Here is a 19901-nt window from a genome sequence, read left to right on the forward strand (position 1 = left end):
AAAGATAATATTGTGTCAGCATCTTCATAATTTTCCTCTGCTGCTGCAGATACTTCTGGATTTAAAACTTGTACTTTTTCTCCCAATCCACAAACGGTTGAATTTCCAGTGCCTCCCTGCAGGTTCTAGACAGTGCAGTTTGCACCTCTTCTATCACCTGCTGTAGAAGACGTAGAGATCGAATCCCTGTTTCACACTGTAGTGCTGCAGCCGTCTTCCACCCTTTAATGTCTCTCAGATTGCCTATTTTTGTTAGTCCAACTCTCAACAGGCAATTTATCAAGCTTGCTGATGACAAAGTTCTGGTTTGTATCAATGGATTATATAACAAAGGTTCTCCCATAATCCAGTCCTTCGGTTGTGAAAGATCTCTTTTGACATTAAAATTGTTTTGCCAAGCTTTTAACATTGACTGATAAAACAGGGATACATTACTTAAGTCCAGTTCCTTTAGTCTCAGTAAAAACAATTGTTTGTCGTAACTGAGATCAGATGCTGTCCTTAAAAGAGCACAAGCAACGTGAGTCCACCCTTAATCCTCTTCATACAGTATTCTCTGTGCAGTTTGTAGCCTGAAAGTATTAATTCTGCTTCTTACATCTATCATAGCTTGTCCTCCTTCGCATAAAGGCAGATATAACACAGATCCAGGAAGCCAATGTTGTCCTGACCAAAAAAAAAATGGACAAATCTTCTCTGTAAAACTTTTATCATTTCATTTGGTGGCTCCAACACATTTACTTTGTGCCAAAGCATGGAGGCAGCCAGATTGTTTGTGACCAAGACTCTACCCCTGTAGGATAGTTCAGGTAATAGCCAATTCCATTTAGACAATTTAGCTGACACCTTCTCCAGCATACCTTCCCAATTCTTTTGTCTATAACTTTCTTTACCCAGAAACACTCCCAAAATTTTTATACCCTCCTTGCCCCATTGTAATCCCCCTGGGAGCTGAGGAAGCCCAACATTCTTCCAGGGACCCACAAGAAAACCTTCACTCTTTGCCCAGTTTACTTTAACTGAGGAAGCTCTTTCATATAAAGCCAAACTTCTACACAATATCTGAACATCCTCTTGTCCAGTAATAAAAACAGTTACATCATCAGCGTAAGTTGAAACAGAGACACTTAAACCATTAACATCTCCTTGTTTATGAAAACCTTTCCACAGTAAAATCGCCAGTGTTAAATCAACACTGCTCAGAGTGTATGGTCCCACTCCAAATAGTGTTAAAGTAACACTGAAGCAGAGTTAAAGTTAATGAGATAATTAAGTGATTAATTAAGTGATGATTGAGCATTAGTGAGGAACAGCTGCTGTTAACAAGCAGAATAACTGAGGAAAAGGAGAAACACAAGAACTACAACTGACTTCAGCCACAGCCTTTGATAAAATCAACTGAAATAAAAGACATTAAGGCCCGGTTTCATAGACAGGGTTTAGTCTAAGCCAGGATTAGGCCATAGTTCAATTAAGACATTTTAGTAATTTTTATAAATGTGCCTTAGAAAAAAACATTACTGGTGTGTATCTTGAGACAAAACAAAGGCACTGATGTATTTTAAGATCAGTCAGTACAAGTTTCTTTCAGTTGAAACAGCTCAGAATTAAATTTTAGTCTAGGACTAGGCTTAAGCCTTGCCTGTGAAACTGGAGGTAAATCTCTCAAGATCTCAGCAGAGGATTAAACAACTCCACAAACAGAATCACCAGCTTCACTCATGATTGACTAAAATACACTCTGAAGCAGTGTTGATTTAACACTGGGGATTTTACTGTGTATGTTTTAGCTGAATTAGTAAAGGCTCAATAGCTAAGCTATAGAGTTGCCCAGAAAGTGAACAACCCTGTCTTATTCCCCTTTTAACATGTAAAATCATGTTAAATTATTAACATCATTTGACTCAATCCCCACTCCCACCTTAAGCATTACAGAAGCACCTTTATACCTGTATAATAATTTTATCCATGAGATAAAAGTTTCTCAAAACCCAAAAGCTTTCAAAACATTTAGAAGGTAATTATGGCCCACACAATCAAATGCTTTTTCTTGATCAATTGATAATATACCAATATTAAAATAATTTCTCATAGAGAGGTCAATTACATCTCTTACTAAAAATAAATTATCCATTATTGTGCGTCCTGGAGCACAGTATGTTTGCTAAATTTTCACAACAATACTTAAAAATGTTTTTAATCTATTTGTTAAACATTTAGACAATATTTTATCATCTTGGCACATTAAAGAAACAGGACACCAATTTTTCAACAATCCTAAATCACCAGTTTTAGGCAAAAGTGATAATACTGCCCTTTGACAGCTGCTGGGTAAAATATCTTTTTAAAAACATTCACAAGTTACATTGTAAAAGTCTTCTCAAAGAACATTCCAAAATTATTTATACAATCCAGCAGGCAAACCATCTACACCCGGGGCACGTCCTGTGGACAGTTGCATAACAGCCTCTGAACGTTCTTCATAAGAAACCATTTTATCCAATTTCTCTCTGTCCTCATGGTTTCAAGTTAGGTAGTCCTTTCAACAACTGATCCATACTCACATTATCACAATCTTAAGGCCCAAAACGTTCTCATTTCAATGGGATCCAAAGTTAATGTGCCATTGTCCTTCCGAAGGTAAAGCATATTTTTTTTTTGCTTTACTACTTTACGTTCTAGATTAAAAAAGAATTTTGTTGGAGCATCCATTTCCTTAATGGAAGATATCCTTGCTCGAACTAAGACACCTTTTGCTCTTTCTTCTAAAAGAGTTTTCAGCTCTAATCTCTTTTTCTTTAAATATTAGTTTCACCCAAAGCATTCAAATCAAGCAAATTTTCCATCTCATTAATACCTTTCTCCAACCTTTCAATATTTCTCTTTACAATCACAGTATTATTATAAGAAAATTGCTGACAAAAAATCTTGATTTTAGCTTTTCCTACCTCCCACCACTGAATTACATTTTTGAATTTGTCCTTTTCTAGTTTCCATTTTTCCCAAAAACATTTAAAATTTTCACAAAAAAACTTATCATGTAACAGTTTGACACTGAAATGCCAATAAGATTTTGGATGCAATACCCTTGTAGTATTAAAATCAATAGTCACTACATGGTGATCAGAAAAACCACAAGGAGATATACCAACATTCATAACTCTATTATTGTCCGATTTATTTACATATATTCTGGCCAGTCTTGCTCCAGTCACAGTAGAGTCTAATATTTTAACCCATGTATATTGTTTTATTAATTGATTTCTATTTCTCCATACATCAATTAATTCTAGTTCTTGAGTAATCTTAAGGAGCATTTTACTAGACTGTGGATGAGGTTCTTCTCCATTTTTATCCAATACAAAATTAGTGGTGCAATTCCAATCACCTCCCATTATTACACATATTCCCTCATCAACATGTTTTCTAATTTCATTGTTTAACTTCCCAAATAATTCAATCCGTTGTAAACCTATATTTGGAGCATATACATTGATAAAAATAAACTTTAACTCTTTAATTTGTACTACAGACATTAAAATTCTACCTTTTTCTAATTCAATAGTGGACAAAATGTTTAGGTCTAAATGTTTAGAAAAAATAATTGCCACCCCTGCACTCAAATTTGTTCCATGACTCAAAATACATTCACCTTCCCACCACCTATACAATTCAACTTCATTTTGACTATCTGAATGTGTTTCCTGCAAAAACATTACATTAATATCTTTAAGATAAACATATTCTGTAATTATTGCTCTTTTATTCCTATCTCTCCCTCCATTAATATTTAAGGATCCTACTCTTAAAATATCCATAAAAAGAGATAAGGAGAGAAAAGAAAGAGACAGAAAAAGAAAAAAAAAGCATTGCAAAGACACCCTTGGCATGTATCTAATTTCACAACATTAGTTTGATTTAGGTTTAACAGGGGTTTTCCCCTTTCTAAGTTTAGTAAGAATCTTCTTTAATCGAAACCTCTTTCGTTTACTCAGACTCTCTTCTCCTACCCTCCTTTGCCAATATAGAACTGAGGATTCAAATCTCTTTACATCTGGAAAAAAAATCCTCACATCAGCAACCTTTACAAAAGTCTCATCCAAAAAAGAGTTTATCTCATCCAAAGAGTAGACCTGATCACAACCTACCTTGGATATATCTGACAAGTCTGAAAAATCAGATAAAACACCTTCCTCATCATCAATGTCATTCATCGCGTAATTTTTGTACCTTTTCTTTAGGTTCACATGAATTTACCTTCTTAACATCACCTTGATTTTCAGTTTCTCTAGAATCCGTTAATTCACATTCCCTGCTTATCTGACCTTCCATCCTTTCCATCTCATTTATATCAGACATCTGTTCTTCATCTCTTTCAATCCTTTGCTCATTCTCATCAGACAACTCATTTTCCTTCCTTACACTCTCAATAACAATGTCCTCATCATTCCTTACTTCCTCAGTAGGAATCTCTTTATCATTTTCCACATCCTCAGTATTGATTGCCGTTTGATTTCTATGTGAATTCTCTTGCACTTCAGTTTCAATTCCACTCAGGCCAGCTACAGCACTAAAAGGACAAGATAACCTTACGTGCCCAACAGCACCACATTCATAACACCGCATCTCACCTGTTGTGCTTGCATATAACATAAACGACCTGCCTTCATACATGCATTGAAACGACACATTAAGCGTTTGCGAATTTAAAAACATAAACACTTGGCGCCTAAACGACAGCACATGTTTCAAATTCACATTTTTACAGCCAAGTGGAACCATTCTGATTCCATTGGCGAGTTTCCTGAAACGCGTTAACTCACGCTCAATCTCAGCATCGGGAATGAACGGCGGAACATTTGAAATTGCCCCTTTACTTGTTGGAGTCACCAATGGTTGAACATGAACAAAGTACCACTTACCAAAATCTCGCTTTCAATCAGACGGTGGACTAATTGTTCATCCTTGAGAAAAATCACCACCGCTTTGTTCATTCGGGACGCAGAGACATTTTCATGTCCCACCTTTTCAGTGACCTCTAACAGCACATCTTCTACAGATTCTCCAGCATTCGTGACACACCATGAGGCCATGACGGAGCGACAGAGATGACGCCTGCACACTCACGTGCGATGCCATCTCCATCTCCGACACGACAATATTAACCTATTATACACAAACAAAAAAATTATAAATTTGCCGAATCAAACCAATCTTGCGAAAATTAACACATAGAACCCCTTCCAAAAACTCCCAAAAGAGTAGTTAGGAAAAAACTTTAAATTTTCCCTCTCACCATGTTCACCCTCCCACACTATAACTTCCCAGCATTCACCGAGAGAGAGAGAGAGAGAGAGAGAGAGAGAGAGAGAGAGAGAGAGAGATAGGTACATCTGTTTTCATTTATTTCCACTTCAATGGATGTGTTTGGAAATGTGCCTCTTTTAGGATTTTTTTTTCCATTTATAATTTGTGTTCCGCAAATTATGGCTTGCAAAAGCAGAATATAAAAAATGTTTTTGCTGGTTAAAGTACTCTTTGGGCTAACTAATGACTAAATCTGTGGTGTATTTAGTCAGTAATCTGGAAAAGGTACTAAATAGTTGTGAGAGAATTCCACAAGATAGGGAATTACACAAATTTGGGGTTGCCTGAGTTGACTCTCTCTCTCTCTCTCTCCTCTCTCTCTCTCTCTCTCTCTCTCTCTCTCTTTGGCTTACTCCCTTTTATCAGGTATCACCACAGTTACCTGAGTTGACTCTAAATATTTAAATATTGAATATCCCAATAATTGAATTAGCTAAAGTACCGGGCACAATATAGACACAATATCTCTATAGGCTGATCAATGATACAAGTGTTTCAAGACTTGAAATTAGCTCTACATACAGTATGATGTAAGAGGGAAAAAAAGCAAGTAATCTGCACGTCAGATGGATGGAGAAATAGAGTGACTGAGATGAAGTGACAGAGTTTTGAAGCTGTAGGGGTTCGTGCCACATGGCCACCAGGTGGTCTCTAATCCAATCACTCACACATGATCTGTGCCCTTTCACAGGAAACACTGGGACCCAAGCACTAATTAAAACAAAATCTGAACACAAGTACTGCAAACAGGATATAAGAGATTTAAAGCAACAGCTGGGCCATTTAACGAAGGAGAGGTAGTCAGGAGTAAAGTAGTCACAAAAGCATGATGTATGATGTTTTTATTTGGGATGATGTTTAGCCTGTCATTTAAAATCCATCTCCAAGACAGTCTGTTTATATTGTCCAACAAATGCAATAATAATTTATATTATTTTAATATAGGAGTGCTGGAGAGAGAAAAGAGTGGAAGCAGTAGCTCACTGACCAAAGCCAAAGTCCTCTACAGGTCCTGCACTAATGAGAGTGAGTATCGATTGATTGAAGACTTCTGGCAATATTGCACATGTTTAATATCTTCATAAATTGTCAGAAAGATGCTGTTACAACTCTGTCCATGGAAGATGTCTTTATCAAATCATTATGCAGTTCTTCAAATGAGCTGCCAAACATGAGATTCATTAGAGATGCTCAACAAAGAAATTCAAATTTCAACAACTTCAGTATTCACCGGATGCTTAAATAACGTTGCATTACTTCAATATTTTCCTAACAGGCCTCATTGAACAGAGAGGTGGGACGCCTCTGCTTACAGTGCTGCCAGATGTCTTTGAGTGGCCTATAGCAACAGATGACTGGGACACCAACCACGGTAGGAAAAGATTTCTCAGTAGATTTTTCTGCATGTGCCCAATTACCTCATAGGTACTTTGTATCCCGATTTCTCCTCTCTCATCTCCTCTACAGGAATGAATTGGAGAGCGGAAGATGCCATAGCCAAACTGAATGAGAAATATGCAAAGCAAGTCCTAATTAGCTTTTTTATTGGTACAGATGACAGAGACTCCAATGCGCACATCATTCATGTAGGTGTGCACAACAACAGACTATCTCTTTTGCATACAAACACAAATGCATGTTCACTTTAGTTGAACACACTTCTCCACAGAAAAAAGGTCTTTTAAGTCTCATAATTGCTTTAACTAACATGAACAAACAATGAACAATGTATTTATTAGTAATGTTAGTTAATGAAAATACTGTTGTTTATTGTTTATTCGTGTTAGTTCACAGTGCATTATTCAATGTTAACAAACACAACTTGTGATTTTAATAATGCATTAGTAAATGTTGAAATTAACATTAACTAAGATTAATAAATGCTGTTCAGTCTTAGTTCATGTTTACTAATGTTGTTAACTACATGTGCACGCATTGGGTTTTCTATTGGTTTTATTCTCGGTGCCAGTTTGACCAGTCAAGTCTTGGCCTCTCTTCAAGAGACTACTATGTGTGCACCGGACCATATGAGGAGGTAAGAATAGACTTTTAAACAGGAACAGGTGGATTTTGTCAAACTTATCCTTGTGCTTCTATCTCCCTCTCTCTTTTTTCCCTCCACCTCTCTTCTCTCTGCTAAAACAACACGTTCTCACTCCCAACTCGTCACATATTGAAGCTTGGTCAGGACCACTTGGCATCCCTTTTTGACACTCAAGGTACCCCTTTAGCATAATTTTTCGACTTGCAGGGTCCTCTGTTGCTTTAAATAAGAAACTCTTGGCGTCAATATGCCAACACGAAAGGTACTGGGAATTTTATCTTCATGATTATATTATATATTGGGTAATAATATTATTATTATTGTGCGATTGTTCAATGTAAACAGTAACAACAGTTTTATTTATATTATTTACACATTTTTTATTTTTTTTATTTTTAATTATTTATTGAGTTTTATTTTGTGGAACAGTAGTAAAAAACAAAAATCAGCTGTACAAATTTAATACCCACCCCAACCTTTGGTAGACTTAAAAAACAAACAAACAAACAAAAAAACATAAATAATAATAATAAACACATTCATTAATATTAATATATAAACAAATAACAATAAAATAATTTTTACAAAGATTTTAGAAAAGAAGACACAACATTAAAAGATAAATGCCATGAATTTACAGTTTTCACGTTAGATCCATGTATACGAGAAGCACAGTACCATTGAGATAATGTCCAACAAATACACAATCCAGGTTCATCTGTTTTTGTGAGGAGGATTCCAATGGTTGACAAGCAGTTTTTTGCTGCTGTGAGAGCAGCTTACATTAAAGGTCTTTCCTAAATGGACAAGGTTAAGTCCCAAAAGTCATTCATGAAAAAATGGTGCGGAGTCAAACATATCTCAGTACACAACAAATATGATAAGCCTGTGAGAGTCCAAAAAGGTGAAAGAGAGGGGCATTCCCAAAAAAAATGCAAAAACATGCCTAAAACTCCTTGAGAACAGAGATTACACTTAGGAGAAGACGACAGATTCATATAAAAACATTTCATTGGAGTCAAGTAAACCCTATGCAGCAATTTCCAATGAATCATTTGGTGATTAGGGTTTTTAGAAGACAATTTAAACATACCCCATAGCTGATCGGAAAATAAAACATGCACATCCTCATTAAGATCCTTAGCCCAAACGGTTGTAATAGATAAAGGTTTTTATGAATGCTCAAGAAGAAAGAGATAGATGACTGAAGCAGAGGAGGGAGATTCCTCAGAAGGAAGGATTAGTTTGCGCAAAGGGTGAACAGGCAGTTGAGAGTTCCAAGGCCCCCCATATGCCCATAGAGCCGATCTAATACACAAATACATAAAAAAGGAGGTGCCTGGCAGATTATATTGAGTTTTAAGATTCTGGAAGGATTTTAAACCACTATCATCATAGATATCTCCCAGAGTGTTTACTTTATTATGAGTCCAACGCGGACAATGAAATGGAGTACTGCCTGACAAAAGGTTATTATTGTGGAAAATAGGCGAATGCTTATGCAATTTTGTAACTAGTTGTGAACGTCTTTCAACATCCCTCCACGTGGAGAGGAGATGGATTACAATGGGACCAAACCGATATTTAAACTGCCTAAGCGGAACTCCCGAAAAAACAAGATACTTAAATTTATATGGATAAACAATAGATTCCTCAATTGCTCTCCAAGACACAGAAGCGTCAGGATCAAACCAAACTGCTAAAGGGCAGAGGGAAAAGGCTTGAGCATACAGTCTAAAATTAGGGAAAGAAAGACCTCCGTGTAATCTACATCGAGTACCTAGATGTATAGAGATGGTTAGAGCGAAAAGCACCTGTGAGAACAGTGGCTGGTGGATTGGCATACAGAACTTTTATCATATTTATGAAACTCGATCCCAAACCCAGATTCTGTAGAACCGCCCATAAATAATTCCATTCTAGCTGGTCAAAAGCTTTCAACGCATCTAGAGATAATACTGCGCAAGGGGAGAACAAACTATTGTAGAATATCAGAGACTGAATCAGATAAATTTAAGATGCATCAGAACATTGAAACCTGAGGAGCTGGAATTCAGAGAGGCCCCAAGGAAACAGGACGCCTAAATCAGATTCCTAGCTCCAACTAGTCTGAAGCAAGCAAACTAACCAGCAAGCCTCTTTCACAAAACAGCTTACAACCTTGAGACAAAAGAACACTTATTGATAATTCCAATTCAGGAAGGAGACTGTCAAATTTGTTGCAAATAATAAAGACTGATGGTCAAAGAGATGGCCATCATGTGTTCCACGATTGAATTCACGAGCTTCCTTAGACTGACTTCTCCCCCACAAGACAGACCAAACCAAAATTCCTTTGTCTAAAGAACATGCCTTCTTTCTCCATAGAACTATACAAAGACTTTCTTTTTCATATGCACATAAAATCATCCTAAATGGACATTTCTATGCAGAAGCACATATTATGTTTTTAACCCACATATTAGACTATCCTGCTTTAATCAAATATTATGTATGTCTTTTTAATCATTATTGAATAGCTGAAGGATTCATATGCGTGTTTGGTATGTATGAGTTTGAAAAATCATGCTTGAAATATTTCTTCCAATCAATTCTTTGTCAAATGCATCATAGTCTTGTTATAGAAATCATGTTCAAAAGTATACTTTGCAAGAGCCTGTAAAGTTCGGACCTCTGAACAGATAACATGTTGATTTATTAGTGGGGTGGAGAAACAAAGCAATACCCCGAGCAAGGACAGTATCTAATTGGTCAAGACGTCAAGATGGGACGGTCTGAAAGCCGAGTTTAAAAACTCAGGACACCATCAAACTCTCTCTTCTTCTTAAAAATCCTCTTCATCTTAAAAATGCTCTCTTACAACCTCTTGGTCATCTCCCTTCTCCTCTTTTTCTGTTTTGACACTGCGTTTTGACGCTGTGCCAGCTGCTACCACAATGAGAAGAAAACCAACCTAGTCTCGTTACATCCTTTATTTCTTTTACTTTTACTTTAGTTTCTTTTCTTTCCGTGGAGTTTCGAGTTTTAATGTCAGTTTGCTGCAAAGTTCATCTCCGACTACACTCGCTTCAAACTTCAAGCAGACCAACTCCACATCCTCAGCCAACGCCCAAGACTTCACTTCAAAGACTACTGAACTCTCAACCAATCAGACACTTCAGGGAACCCCCCTGTCTGCAACGACGACGACGACGACACAAAGGAAACCCCTTAACACAGGCAAAGCAAGCAAGTAACACCTCCAGGTTCTAACTGAATCGGTGTATTTAATATAAATTTTAGCCTCACTGAGAAACTCAAAGCAAGGGTTAAATAAGTGATTGATGGTTGTTCAGGTCTATGCAACTGAACAGCTGCAAACTTGGGATTTCACATTTCCATTCTCTTAAACTCATCCTTTCCTTACTTTCTCTCTTTCTGCAACGTGTGAATGTGTGAATTATTGTGTTCATGTGTTCGATTAGTTTATGTCTTAGGTTTATATAAATAAAATCGACGAGACGACGAGATAGTACTTTAGCATATAATTTAACATCAGTCTCTATCAAAGAAAGTGGCCAGTAACTAGAACAGGAAGTCGGATCTCTATCTTTTTTTAACAAGAGAGAAATAACAGCTATATTAATAGATGAGCCTTGAGTAACTGAAACATTTATCATATCTAACATGAGGGGGCCTAAATCTGACCAAAAAGTAGTATACAATTCGATTGGAATGCCATCTATGCCTGGGGATTTCCCCTTCTTCATAGATCAAATTGCTGACTCCAGCTCATGAAGAGTGATCGGTTCAGCCAGGTATTCCTAATCTGAATCTGACAAAAGGTGACTTGGTCTACTCCCTTGAAAATAATAATTCTGCCTGGATCTTTGGATCAGGAATTCTGCCCTGGATCTCAGTAATGAATTGAGTTTGGACTTAACCACCATGACTTTACTGAGTGTATTGTCTTAGAAACAACGCTGAATATCTCTAGTCAGATTCTGGAGCTGTGATTCGAGTTCAACTACCTTTTTGTGTCGGTTTTTCTGAAGGAAAGAGGCATATGAAATTGAGCTATTCCTTATAAACCCTTTAACTGCATTCCAAAGTGTTCGAGGATCATCCACTGAACCCTGGTTAATTTCAATAAACTCAGCAAATTTATTTCTGAATTGACTGCAAAAATTTTCATCCTGTAACAATTTAGGGTTAAATACGAAATGGCCGAGGGATCAAAGATAATCTGCACAAATTTCCATCATGATCCGACAAAGATAAGGAACAGATATCAGCATCACAAACAGTTGAAGATAAGGAAGTAGAAATTAAAATATAGTCAATTCATGAATAGGATTTATGAGTATCAGAAAAGAAAGTGAAAGACTTCGCAGAAGGGTTTAATAAACGCCAACTATCCACCAACTAGGATGAGGTTACACATTGCCGAAATTTGTCAGACCACAAAGCTTGAGAGTGTGATTCCTTTAGTCCAGATCTATCTAGGATATGCAACATTACATAATTCATATCTGCACCCAAATCGATTTCAAAATCTGAAAACTTCAAGAGATAGATTGACAAAACAGAGAAAAAAGTAGGGTCAGGAGTACAAGGGGCATAAACTGGGAAAAATACAATATTCCTATTCTCCACTATTGTTTTTATATGTGTTATTCTACCATCTGTATCACAACCTTTATCTAAAATAGTAATATTTAAAGTCCTTCGGACCAATATTAGGACACCCTTGGTTTTAATATCCGAAGATGAGTGAGATACCACTTCATAAAACGTATTATTACACCTGCGTATATCCTCCTCTTTCAAATGGGATTCTTGAAGTAACACTATATCAATATTTCTTCTTCGCAAAAAATCCAGAAAACCTGTACGTTTATGAGGGCCATTTAGGCCATTAATATTGCAATTCAGAATATTAAGGTCAGTCATAGGTATCAAACAGAATTACTGCATAATAAGACAAAATACAAGTACTACCATTAAACCACCCCCACCCTCCCCGTTACCATTCAGAAAAACATAAACACATTCCCATGGACTATGGCAGATCAAAACAAGAACAAACCTTGATCTTGCCAGCACTCCTTAATATGGTCCGTGGCATCAACAAAAACCTGCACATTACTGTAGCACCAACATTTGACCCCATAGTCACATATTGACTAGGTAGTATTTCTATTTTTTTAAATAAAAGATAGAAAGAAAAGAGAGATAAAGAATACAACTAAAACAAATAAAATATCATAATCAGTAAGCGATACTGTATGCACAATGAACTATGAATTAAGATGTTAACTTTAAAGTGAACAATGAAAGACACAGTCACCTAACCATTTAGAATATCTCTTCTCCGATTAGACAGCAAATGTCCAGTTGGAGTTCACTGAGAGTTGGTGGATGAAAGGGATCTGAGAAAAACTCTGGGGAATATAGCATTTTAGGTTCACCTTGATTGAGAATGAACTTCAGCGTTGCAGGATAAAGAAGAAAATTCTGGATGCCAGCGTCTCTCATCTCCTTCCTAATTGACACAAATGCACTTCTTTTTGCGGTGACCGGAGAAAAATTTGGAAAGAAAGACAGCGTTGCTCCGTCGGACGTTTTCACCGGGGCATGAAGTCTGGCGGCTCGCAAAATGAGCTCCCTGTCCGTGTACCGCAGCAGTTAGATGAAAACCCGTGGTTTAGCGCGATCTGAGGAGAGCCTTGTGTACACGCGATGTGCTTGCTCCACTTCAATCTCTTTGCCTGCCAGAGATGGGAGCCACGTCGGTAGCGATCTTATCAGAAAGCCCATAGGGGTGTCCTTTTCGGAACCTTCAGTCAATCCAACCAGACGTGCCTATTGCGATCCTGTAAGTCCACAACCTGTAGCTTGAACGCTACAAAGCACCTATCGTGATCTGCGACAACTTTCTTTTGTTCTCTCATCTCCCCTGTAAGAAGATCCAGTTTAGAGCATAGTGACTGAACACCTGACATATGAGAAGCAAACTCGTTCCACATCAACTCGGTTCTTAGAATGTCCTCAAAGTGTGTAACAGTGTTCGCCATCTTGTCCATCATATCGCTTGAGTTCGGTGACTTGGATTTCTTCATCAGAGAAGCCGACAGAGACAACTCCTGATGTTTACGACTGCATGCCATCAGGTAAAGCACAACCAATGAATAAAACTTAAAACAAAATATAAAAAAAAAATCTGCAAAAATAGGCCAAACGTACAGAGCTCTACTCAAGTGCGACTAGGTTCATGAGCACGTCACGTGACTCTATTTACACATTTATGAGCACGTAACCCACTGCCCCTAAACCTACCATTTGTCAATAAAACACAACATATAACAGGCAGATACAACTACCGTCATAATTTATTCAAAAAGTGTTAATATTCCAAGTCTTCCGAGGCAAAATGATTGATTTGTGAAAGTAAAGCTCTTCCTGTGTGCACTGCAGTCTCTGTGCGCAAATTAAAAAATGCCGCCAGAGGAAGCCTTACGTCAGCCATGGTTGTGAAATGCTATTTGTGTCTCGTCACCAATTGCGTCATGCCACGGGACGGGAGTATGCTTTTGAATAGGTGTGCTCGACTTGAAGCGGCGCTGCACAGAATGATCGTATGACATCAAAGTACCGCGAGAGCGATAAGGGAGCAGATGGATCCTTATGCTTTCGAATAGCTCTCGCGGTACTTTGATGACATACACTGATCATTCTGCACAGCGCCGTTTCAAGTCGAACACACCTATTGTGATGTGAGCACGTTAACGGAGTGGAATCATTTTCAGCGATTAAAACCTTATGTTTTACTCTCTTCTTCGCATAAAGACTTAATATGGCTCCAGAAGTCTTGGAATGCAACGCGACTCGTTTGTACTGCTTGTTTATGGTCAATTTTTGCAATAAATACCTGTGACTGCAGTTATATTTGCTTGTTACGTGTTTTATATTGTTCAGAAGTGGGTAGGTTTAGGGTAGGGGTGGGGATTGGTGCTCCAATGAAAGTATAAATTTATATAAAATTATTTATATTATTTACAAATGCATGCAAACCATTAAACTAAGACAGACAACTGAAAACAACGGAGGACCCTGTAAGTCGAAAAAATTACGCTAAAGGGGTACCTTAGAGCGTCAAAAAGCGGCGCCAAGTGGTCCTGACCAAGCTTCAATATGTGACGAGCTGGGAGTGAGAACGTGTTGGCTAAAAAGATGAGCTTAGACCATAATGAATTTTCATGTTGATTCAGGCTAGTCTAACCAATGGACAAGAAGGGTCTCTAGCTGTCTGGCTTTCTCTTCCACATTTTATTTCTTACTTTATTTATCCAATAAAAAGTCCTTATTCATGAAATTGACACAATTTAGGAGTTACAGATAAAACAACCCACCTTGGATTTGCCCAGATCACACAAGCTAGATGTTACGGGGCTGACGAGACGTGAGACGTGCGGATCCATATGCAAGGCTTTATTATAGAACATGGTCAGAAACAGGCAGGGTCAGACAGTGGCAAACAGGTATGGCAAGGGCAAGACACAGCAATCCGTGGAGCAAGCGTGGGTCGACGATCAACGAACGGTATCCAAAGGGGCAAGGCAAAGAGATAATCCAGAGACGAGAGCAATAGTCCAAACGAGGTGCAAACACAGTCCAAACGGCAAGGCAAAGGGGTAAATCCAGGAGACAAAGGCAGGGTCAGACACGGCAGGAAAACAAGGCAAGACTAAGACAAGGACAATGATTATGGCTCTGTAAAGTTGCTATCGCTTGGTGAGTGATAAATGCTAACAATACTCGGCCCTGAGCAAGAGCAAGTCCCAGGTTTATATGGTGTGTGGTGGTGATTGGAAAATGGTGATCAGGTGTGTGTGAAGTGTGAATGGTGACAGCTGTGATCTGTGCAATGGATTGTGGGAAATGGAGTCCAATGTGCTGTGAGTGTAAAAGTCACTGTGGTGAACGGGTGACCTCTAGTGGTGGTTGACAGGGAGAGCATGGACCAGATTCGTGACATAGCCCCCCCCCCAAGGAGCGGCTTCCAGACGCTCCTACACAATCCAGGAGGGCGGTGGAGCGGAGGCGGAACAGGGGGAGGGACGGAGGGCCAGGTCCTTGAGGAAGTGGGAAGACCGGGGATTGGGGCAGAGCAAGACATCCAGCCGGAACCGGAGACCAGGACAGAGCAAGAGCCCACCAGGGCGGAGCAGACGGACCAGGAGCCCACCAGACCCGAGCAGAAGACCACCAAACCCGAGCAGAAGACCAGCACGGCGGAGCAGACGACCACCAGTCCAGAGTAGAAGACCACCACGGCGGGGCAGACGACCACCAGACCCGAGCAGAAGACCACCACGGCGGAGCAGACGACCACCAGACCCGAGCAGAAGACCACCACGGCGGGGCAGACGACCACCAGACCCGGGCAGAAGACCCCCATGGCGGAGCAGACGACCACCAGACCCGAGCAGAAGACCCTAGCCAGGAAGCAGACTGGGCAGGAAACCATGGCAGAGTCTGAGATCTGGGAGAAACAGAGACAGACAATACAGCGAGAGCATGCATGATCACAGAGGGCGTGGCAGGGCAGGACGAGGATTCATAGACGGCGTTTTTAGCCGTGACAGGACAGGGCGAGGGTACACAGACGGCCTCTTTAGCCATGACAGGACAGAGCGAGAGCTCACAGACGGCCTCTTTAGCCGTGACAGGACAGGGCGAGGGTTCACAGACGGCCTCTTTAGCCGTGACAGAACAGGGCGTGAGCTCACAGACGGCCTCTTTGGCCGTGACAGGACAGACAGTGAGTTCAGGGACGGCCTCCATGGCCGTGACAGGACAGGGCGTGAGCTCACAGGCGGCCTCTTTGGGGCGCTCCGGAGGAGCGGGCACTTGAGGGCGCTCTTGCAGCGCGGACACTTGAGGGCGCTCTTGCAGCGCGGACACTTGAGGCTCGGGAACGGCACTCCTGGCCGTGACTGGGCAGACCATGAGGTCAGGAACGGCCTCCGTGGCCGTGACAAGGCAGACCGTGAGTTCAGGACCAGCCTCCGTGGCCATAACAGGGCAGACAGTGAGTTCAGCGACGGCCTCCGTGGCCGTGACAGGGCAGACCGTGAGTTCAGGAACGGCCTCCATGGCCGTGACAGGGCAGACCATGAGGTCAGGAACGGCCTCCGTGGCCGTGACAAGGCAGACAGTGAGTACAGGAACGGCCTCCGTGGCCGTGACAGGGCAAACAGCGAGTTCAGGGAAGGCCTCCGTGGCCGTGACAGGGTAGACAGTGACGTCAGGAACGGCCTCCATGGCCGTGACAGGGCAGACCATGAGGTCAGGAACGGCCTCCGTGGCCGTGACAGGGCAGACAGCGAGTTCAGGGACGGGTGCCACCACTTCGGGAGGTTCTGCAGCGGAAGCCGCCACATCTGGAGGCACTGGAGCAGACTCGTGGACAGGAGAGGCCTCAGGAGCACAGTGTGCAGCCCACACACTCAAAATGGCAACCGCCATAACGGGAAGTACTGAGGTCAGGGGAACAGTCTCTGTAACAGACAGGGTTGAGGCCCTGGGAATGCCAGCTACTCGCACTGACATCAGTGGTGGGTCCATCACACTGGATATCAGACAGGGAACTTGAAGGACTGACCTTAAATCCTTGGGTGTGACAGACTCTGGCTTGGCAGCGACGACGTGAGCAGACTCTGGCTTGGCAGCGACGACGTGAGCAGACTCTGGCTTGGCAGCGACGACGTGAGCAGACTCTGGCTTGGCAGCGACGACGTGAGCAGACTCTGGCTTGGCAGCGACGACGTGAGCAGACTCTGGCTTGGCAGCGACGACGTGAGCAGACTCTGGCTTGGCAGCGACGACGTGAGCAGACTCTGGCTTGGCAGCGACGACGTGAGCAGACTCTGGCTTGGCAGGCATGACGTGAGCAGACTCTGGCTTGGCAGGCATGACGTGAAGGGGTGCTGTTGCTGCCGCCATTTTGTGAGTGAGTGAGGTGTCGCGTTCCTCCGCGACACCCACAGTAAAAGAGGAGCCCACACACAGTAAAGCATAGTCCGTAAATTGAGATGAACGGGGACCCTCGCGGATTAACCTTGACCGGAGCGGCTGATTAATGCCTTCACAAAAAAAGTCAATAAGTGCGTAGTCCGGCAGATCAGAAAAATAGGCGAGGTCTAAGTACTCCTGAATAATCCTCGAGCGGTCGCGAGCCCTGCTCGAGGGTTAATAACAGTCGTGCACAGTCCATACCTGGCCAATGTCCTCTTGAAAAGCCGCTGGATCCTTGTGTGGCCGAGTATTCTGTTACGGGGCTGACGAGACGTGAGAATCCATATGCAAGGCTTTATTATAGAACATGGTCAGAAACAGGCAGGGTCAGACAGTGGCAAACAGGTATGGCAAGGGCAAGACACAGCAATCCGTGGAGCAAGCGTGGGTCGACGATCAACGAACGGTATCCAAAGGGGCAAGGCAGAGAGATAATCCAGAGACGAGAGCAATAGTCCAAACGAGGTGCAAAAACACAGTCCAAACGGCAAGGCAAAGGGGTAAATCCAGGAGACAAAGGCAGGGTCAGACACGGCAGGAAAACAAGGCAAGACTAAGACTAGGACAATGATTATGGCTCTGTGAAGTTGCTATCGCTTGGTGAGTGATAAATGCTAACAATACTCAGCCCTGAGCAAGAGCAAATCCCAGGCTTATATGGTGTGTGGTGGTGATTGGAAAATGGTGATCAGGTGTGTGTGATGTGTGAATGGTGACAGCTGTGATCTGTGCAATGGATTGTGGGAAATGGAGTCCAATGTGCTGTGAATGTAAAAGTCACTGTGGTGAACGGGTGACCTCTAGTGGTGGTTGACAGGGAGAGCATGGACCAGATTCGTGACACTAGAAGTGAAAGATAAGTGAAAGATAAGCCCAGTCCATCTCCCAAAAGATCCAACAGTCTACTCAAATTAAAATAGGCTGATCAATTTGCATATAATTTATTTTGAAACATCACTCTTGTACCTTAGATTCAGTGGACACATTGTGTTAGTTATCATCAAATGACCGTTATTCAGGTCAGACATATAAGTGCTATCAGCCTTTATTATGTTCCAGGACTGGCTAATTTAATACAAAAAGGCAATAAAAATGTTAGAAAGGGACAAACAGATGAAAATACTTGGACCAAGATCTTGTCTTTTGTCTCCAGTTTGAACTTATGATTATGCAACTTTTTGCAGGAAAGCAGAGAATGAGAGGAAAGAAGGAATTAGCTTGAATAATTTCTCACACAGTGCCCAAATACTTCCTAAACGACCAGGAGGCCAGAATCTGGCTGCTAACGTAAATGAACGAAGAAATTATGCATGCTAACAGGTATTGAATTTAGCACTAATGTGTTTTCAATGTGTGTTTTTCTCAGGCCTGTGTGACATATGAGAACTTCATGACTGACTTGGCGACGCTTATCCGAACAAACCGGGGTCTGGAGGTCAATGACACTAATATCAGGCAAGAGGTTGCCCGGGTGATGAAGATGGAAAAGGAAATTGCTAATGTAAGCATGGGAAACTTTTAAATTAAATCAACAAACTCTCTGATAAAATCAACTGGTGTCTTATCAGACCTGAGACACTGTAGCAATCAACACCTTTCAACCTATTGGAAAGGTTAACTGTAGCATTTGATTGTCACCAGATGTTCAGTAATGCATGTTGCGAATATTAAGACGTGGTGGAATTTATGGTAACACTTTATAATAAGTAATAAAGTACTTAGAAATCATTACTGTAGTTAATACATTAATATACTCTATACAAATGTATATTAAATGCTTTAAACCAACCTTTACTTTTTACACACACATATATATGTGTGTGTATACACTATAAACCACATACAGTAAATGCTATGTCAGTTAGCACTGCATTATTCATTTTTTTTTTTTTTGCATGCTTTTTTCGTGCATGTATTGTCTTCATGTTTTTTTCATTCAGCTTAACAGGGGATCACTGGATGCCTTTGTCCATATTAGGATTTCCTGTCACGTCACAAGTTATTACTTCTATGAGTCCATTTTGACTTTCTGTGCGAGAGCACCCTCCGGCTTCGAGTATGAATGAAACATATGCTGCATGAGAGTGTTTAGCGCTCCTTGATGTCAAAGTCTCTTTCAAGGAAAGTCTGTTCACTTGGTGGCCATATTTGAACACCTCCGTATCAGGGCTCTGCCCTGGCAGCTTTGTCTGTGTTGTCTTTAGCCCTATTTGGACGGGACTAGTTTTACAGTGGGTCATTAGAGAAATTTGTGTGTCACAGACCTACATGGTGATTTTAATCCCATCCGAATCTGCCACGTCTATGTTTTTCTCACACAATCTCTTTAATAATTCCAGAGCAAATTACATCCTTTTTTTCAGCAAACTCAGTGATCCTCTGAGAAAACTAAACCCGTCCGAATGCGAATCTCTGTGATTGCCAGCGATTT

At 40.8% G+C, this 19901-nt stretch overlaps 1 protein-coding gene across 1 annotated transcript in view; it reads left to right on the forward strand.

The window, feature by feature from the left end:
- The window catches only part of LOC306888471 (neprilysin-like), a 61830-nt gene that overhangs the window by 19999 nt on the left and 21930 nt on the right, over positions 1-19901 (forward strand). The window contains exons 5-9 of the mRNA XM_079446802.1: positions 6313-6393; positions 6644-6739; positions 6835-6953; positions 7337-7402; positions 18837-18971. Of these exons, the coding sequence (XP_079302928.1) occupies positions 6313-6393; positions 6644-6739; positions 6835-6953; positions 7337-7402; positions 18837-18971 (497 nt within the window). The remainder of the gene's footprint in view (positions 1-6312; positions 6394-6643; positions 6740-6834; positions 6954-7336; positions 7403-18836; positions 18972-19901) is intronic.

Source organism: Barbus barbus, assembly GCF_936440315.1.
Source record: "Barbus barbus genome assembly, chromosome: 22".
Taxonomy (NCBI): Eukaryota; Metazoa; Chordata; class Actinopteri; order Cypriniformes; family Cyprinidae; genus Barbus; species Barbus barbus.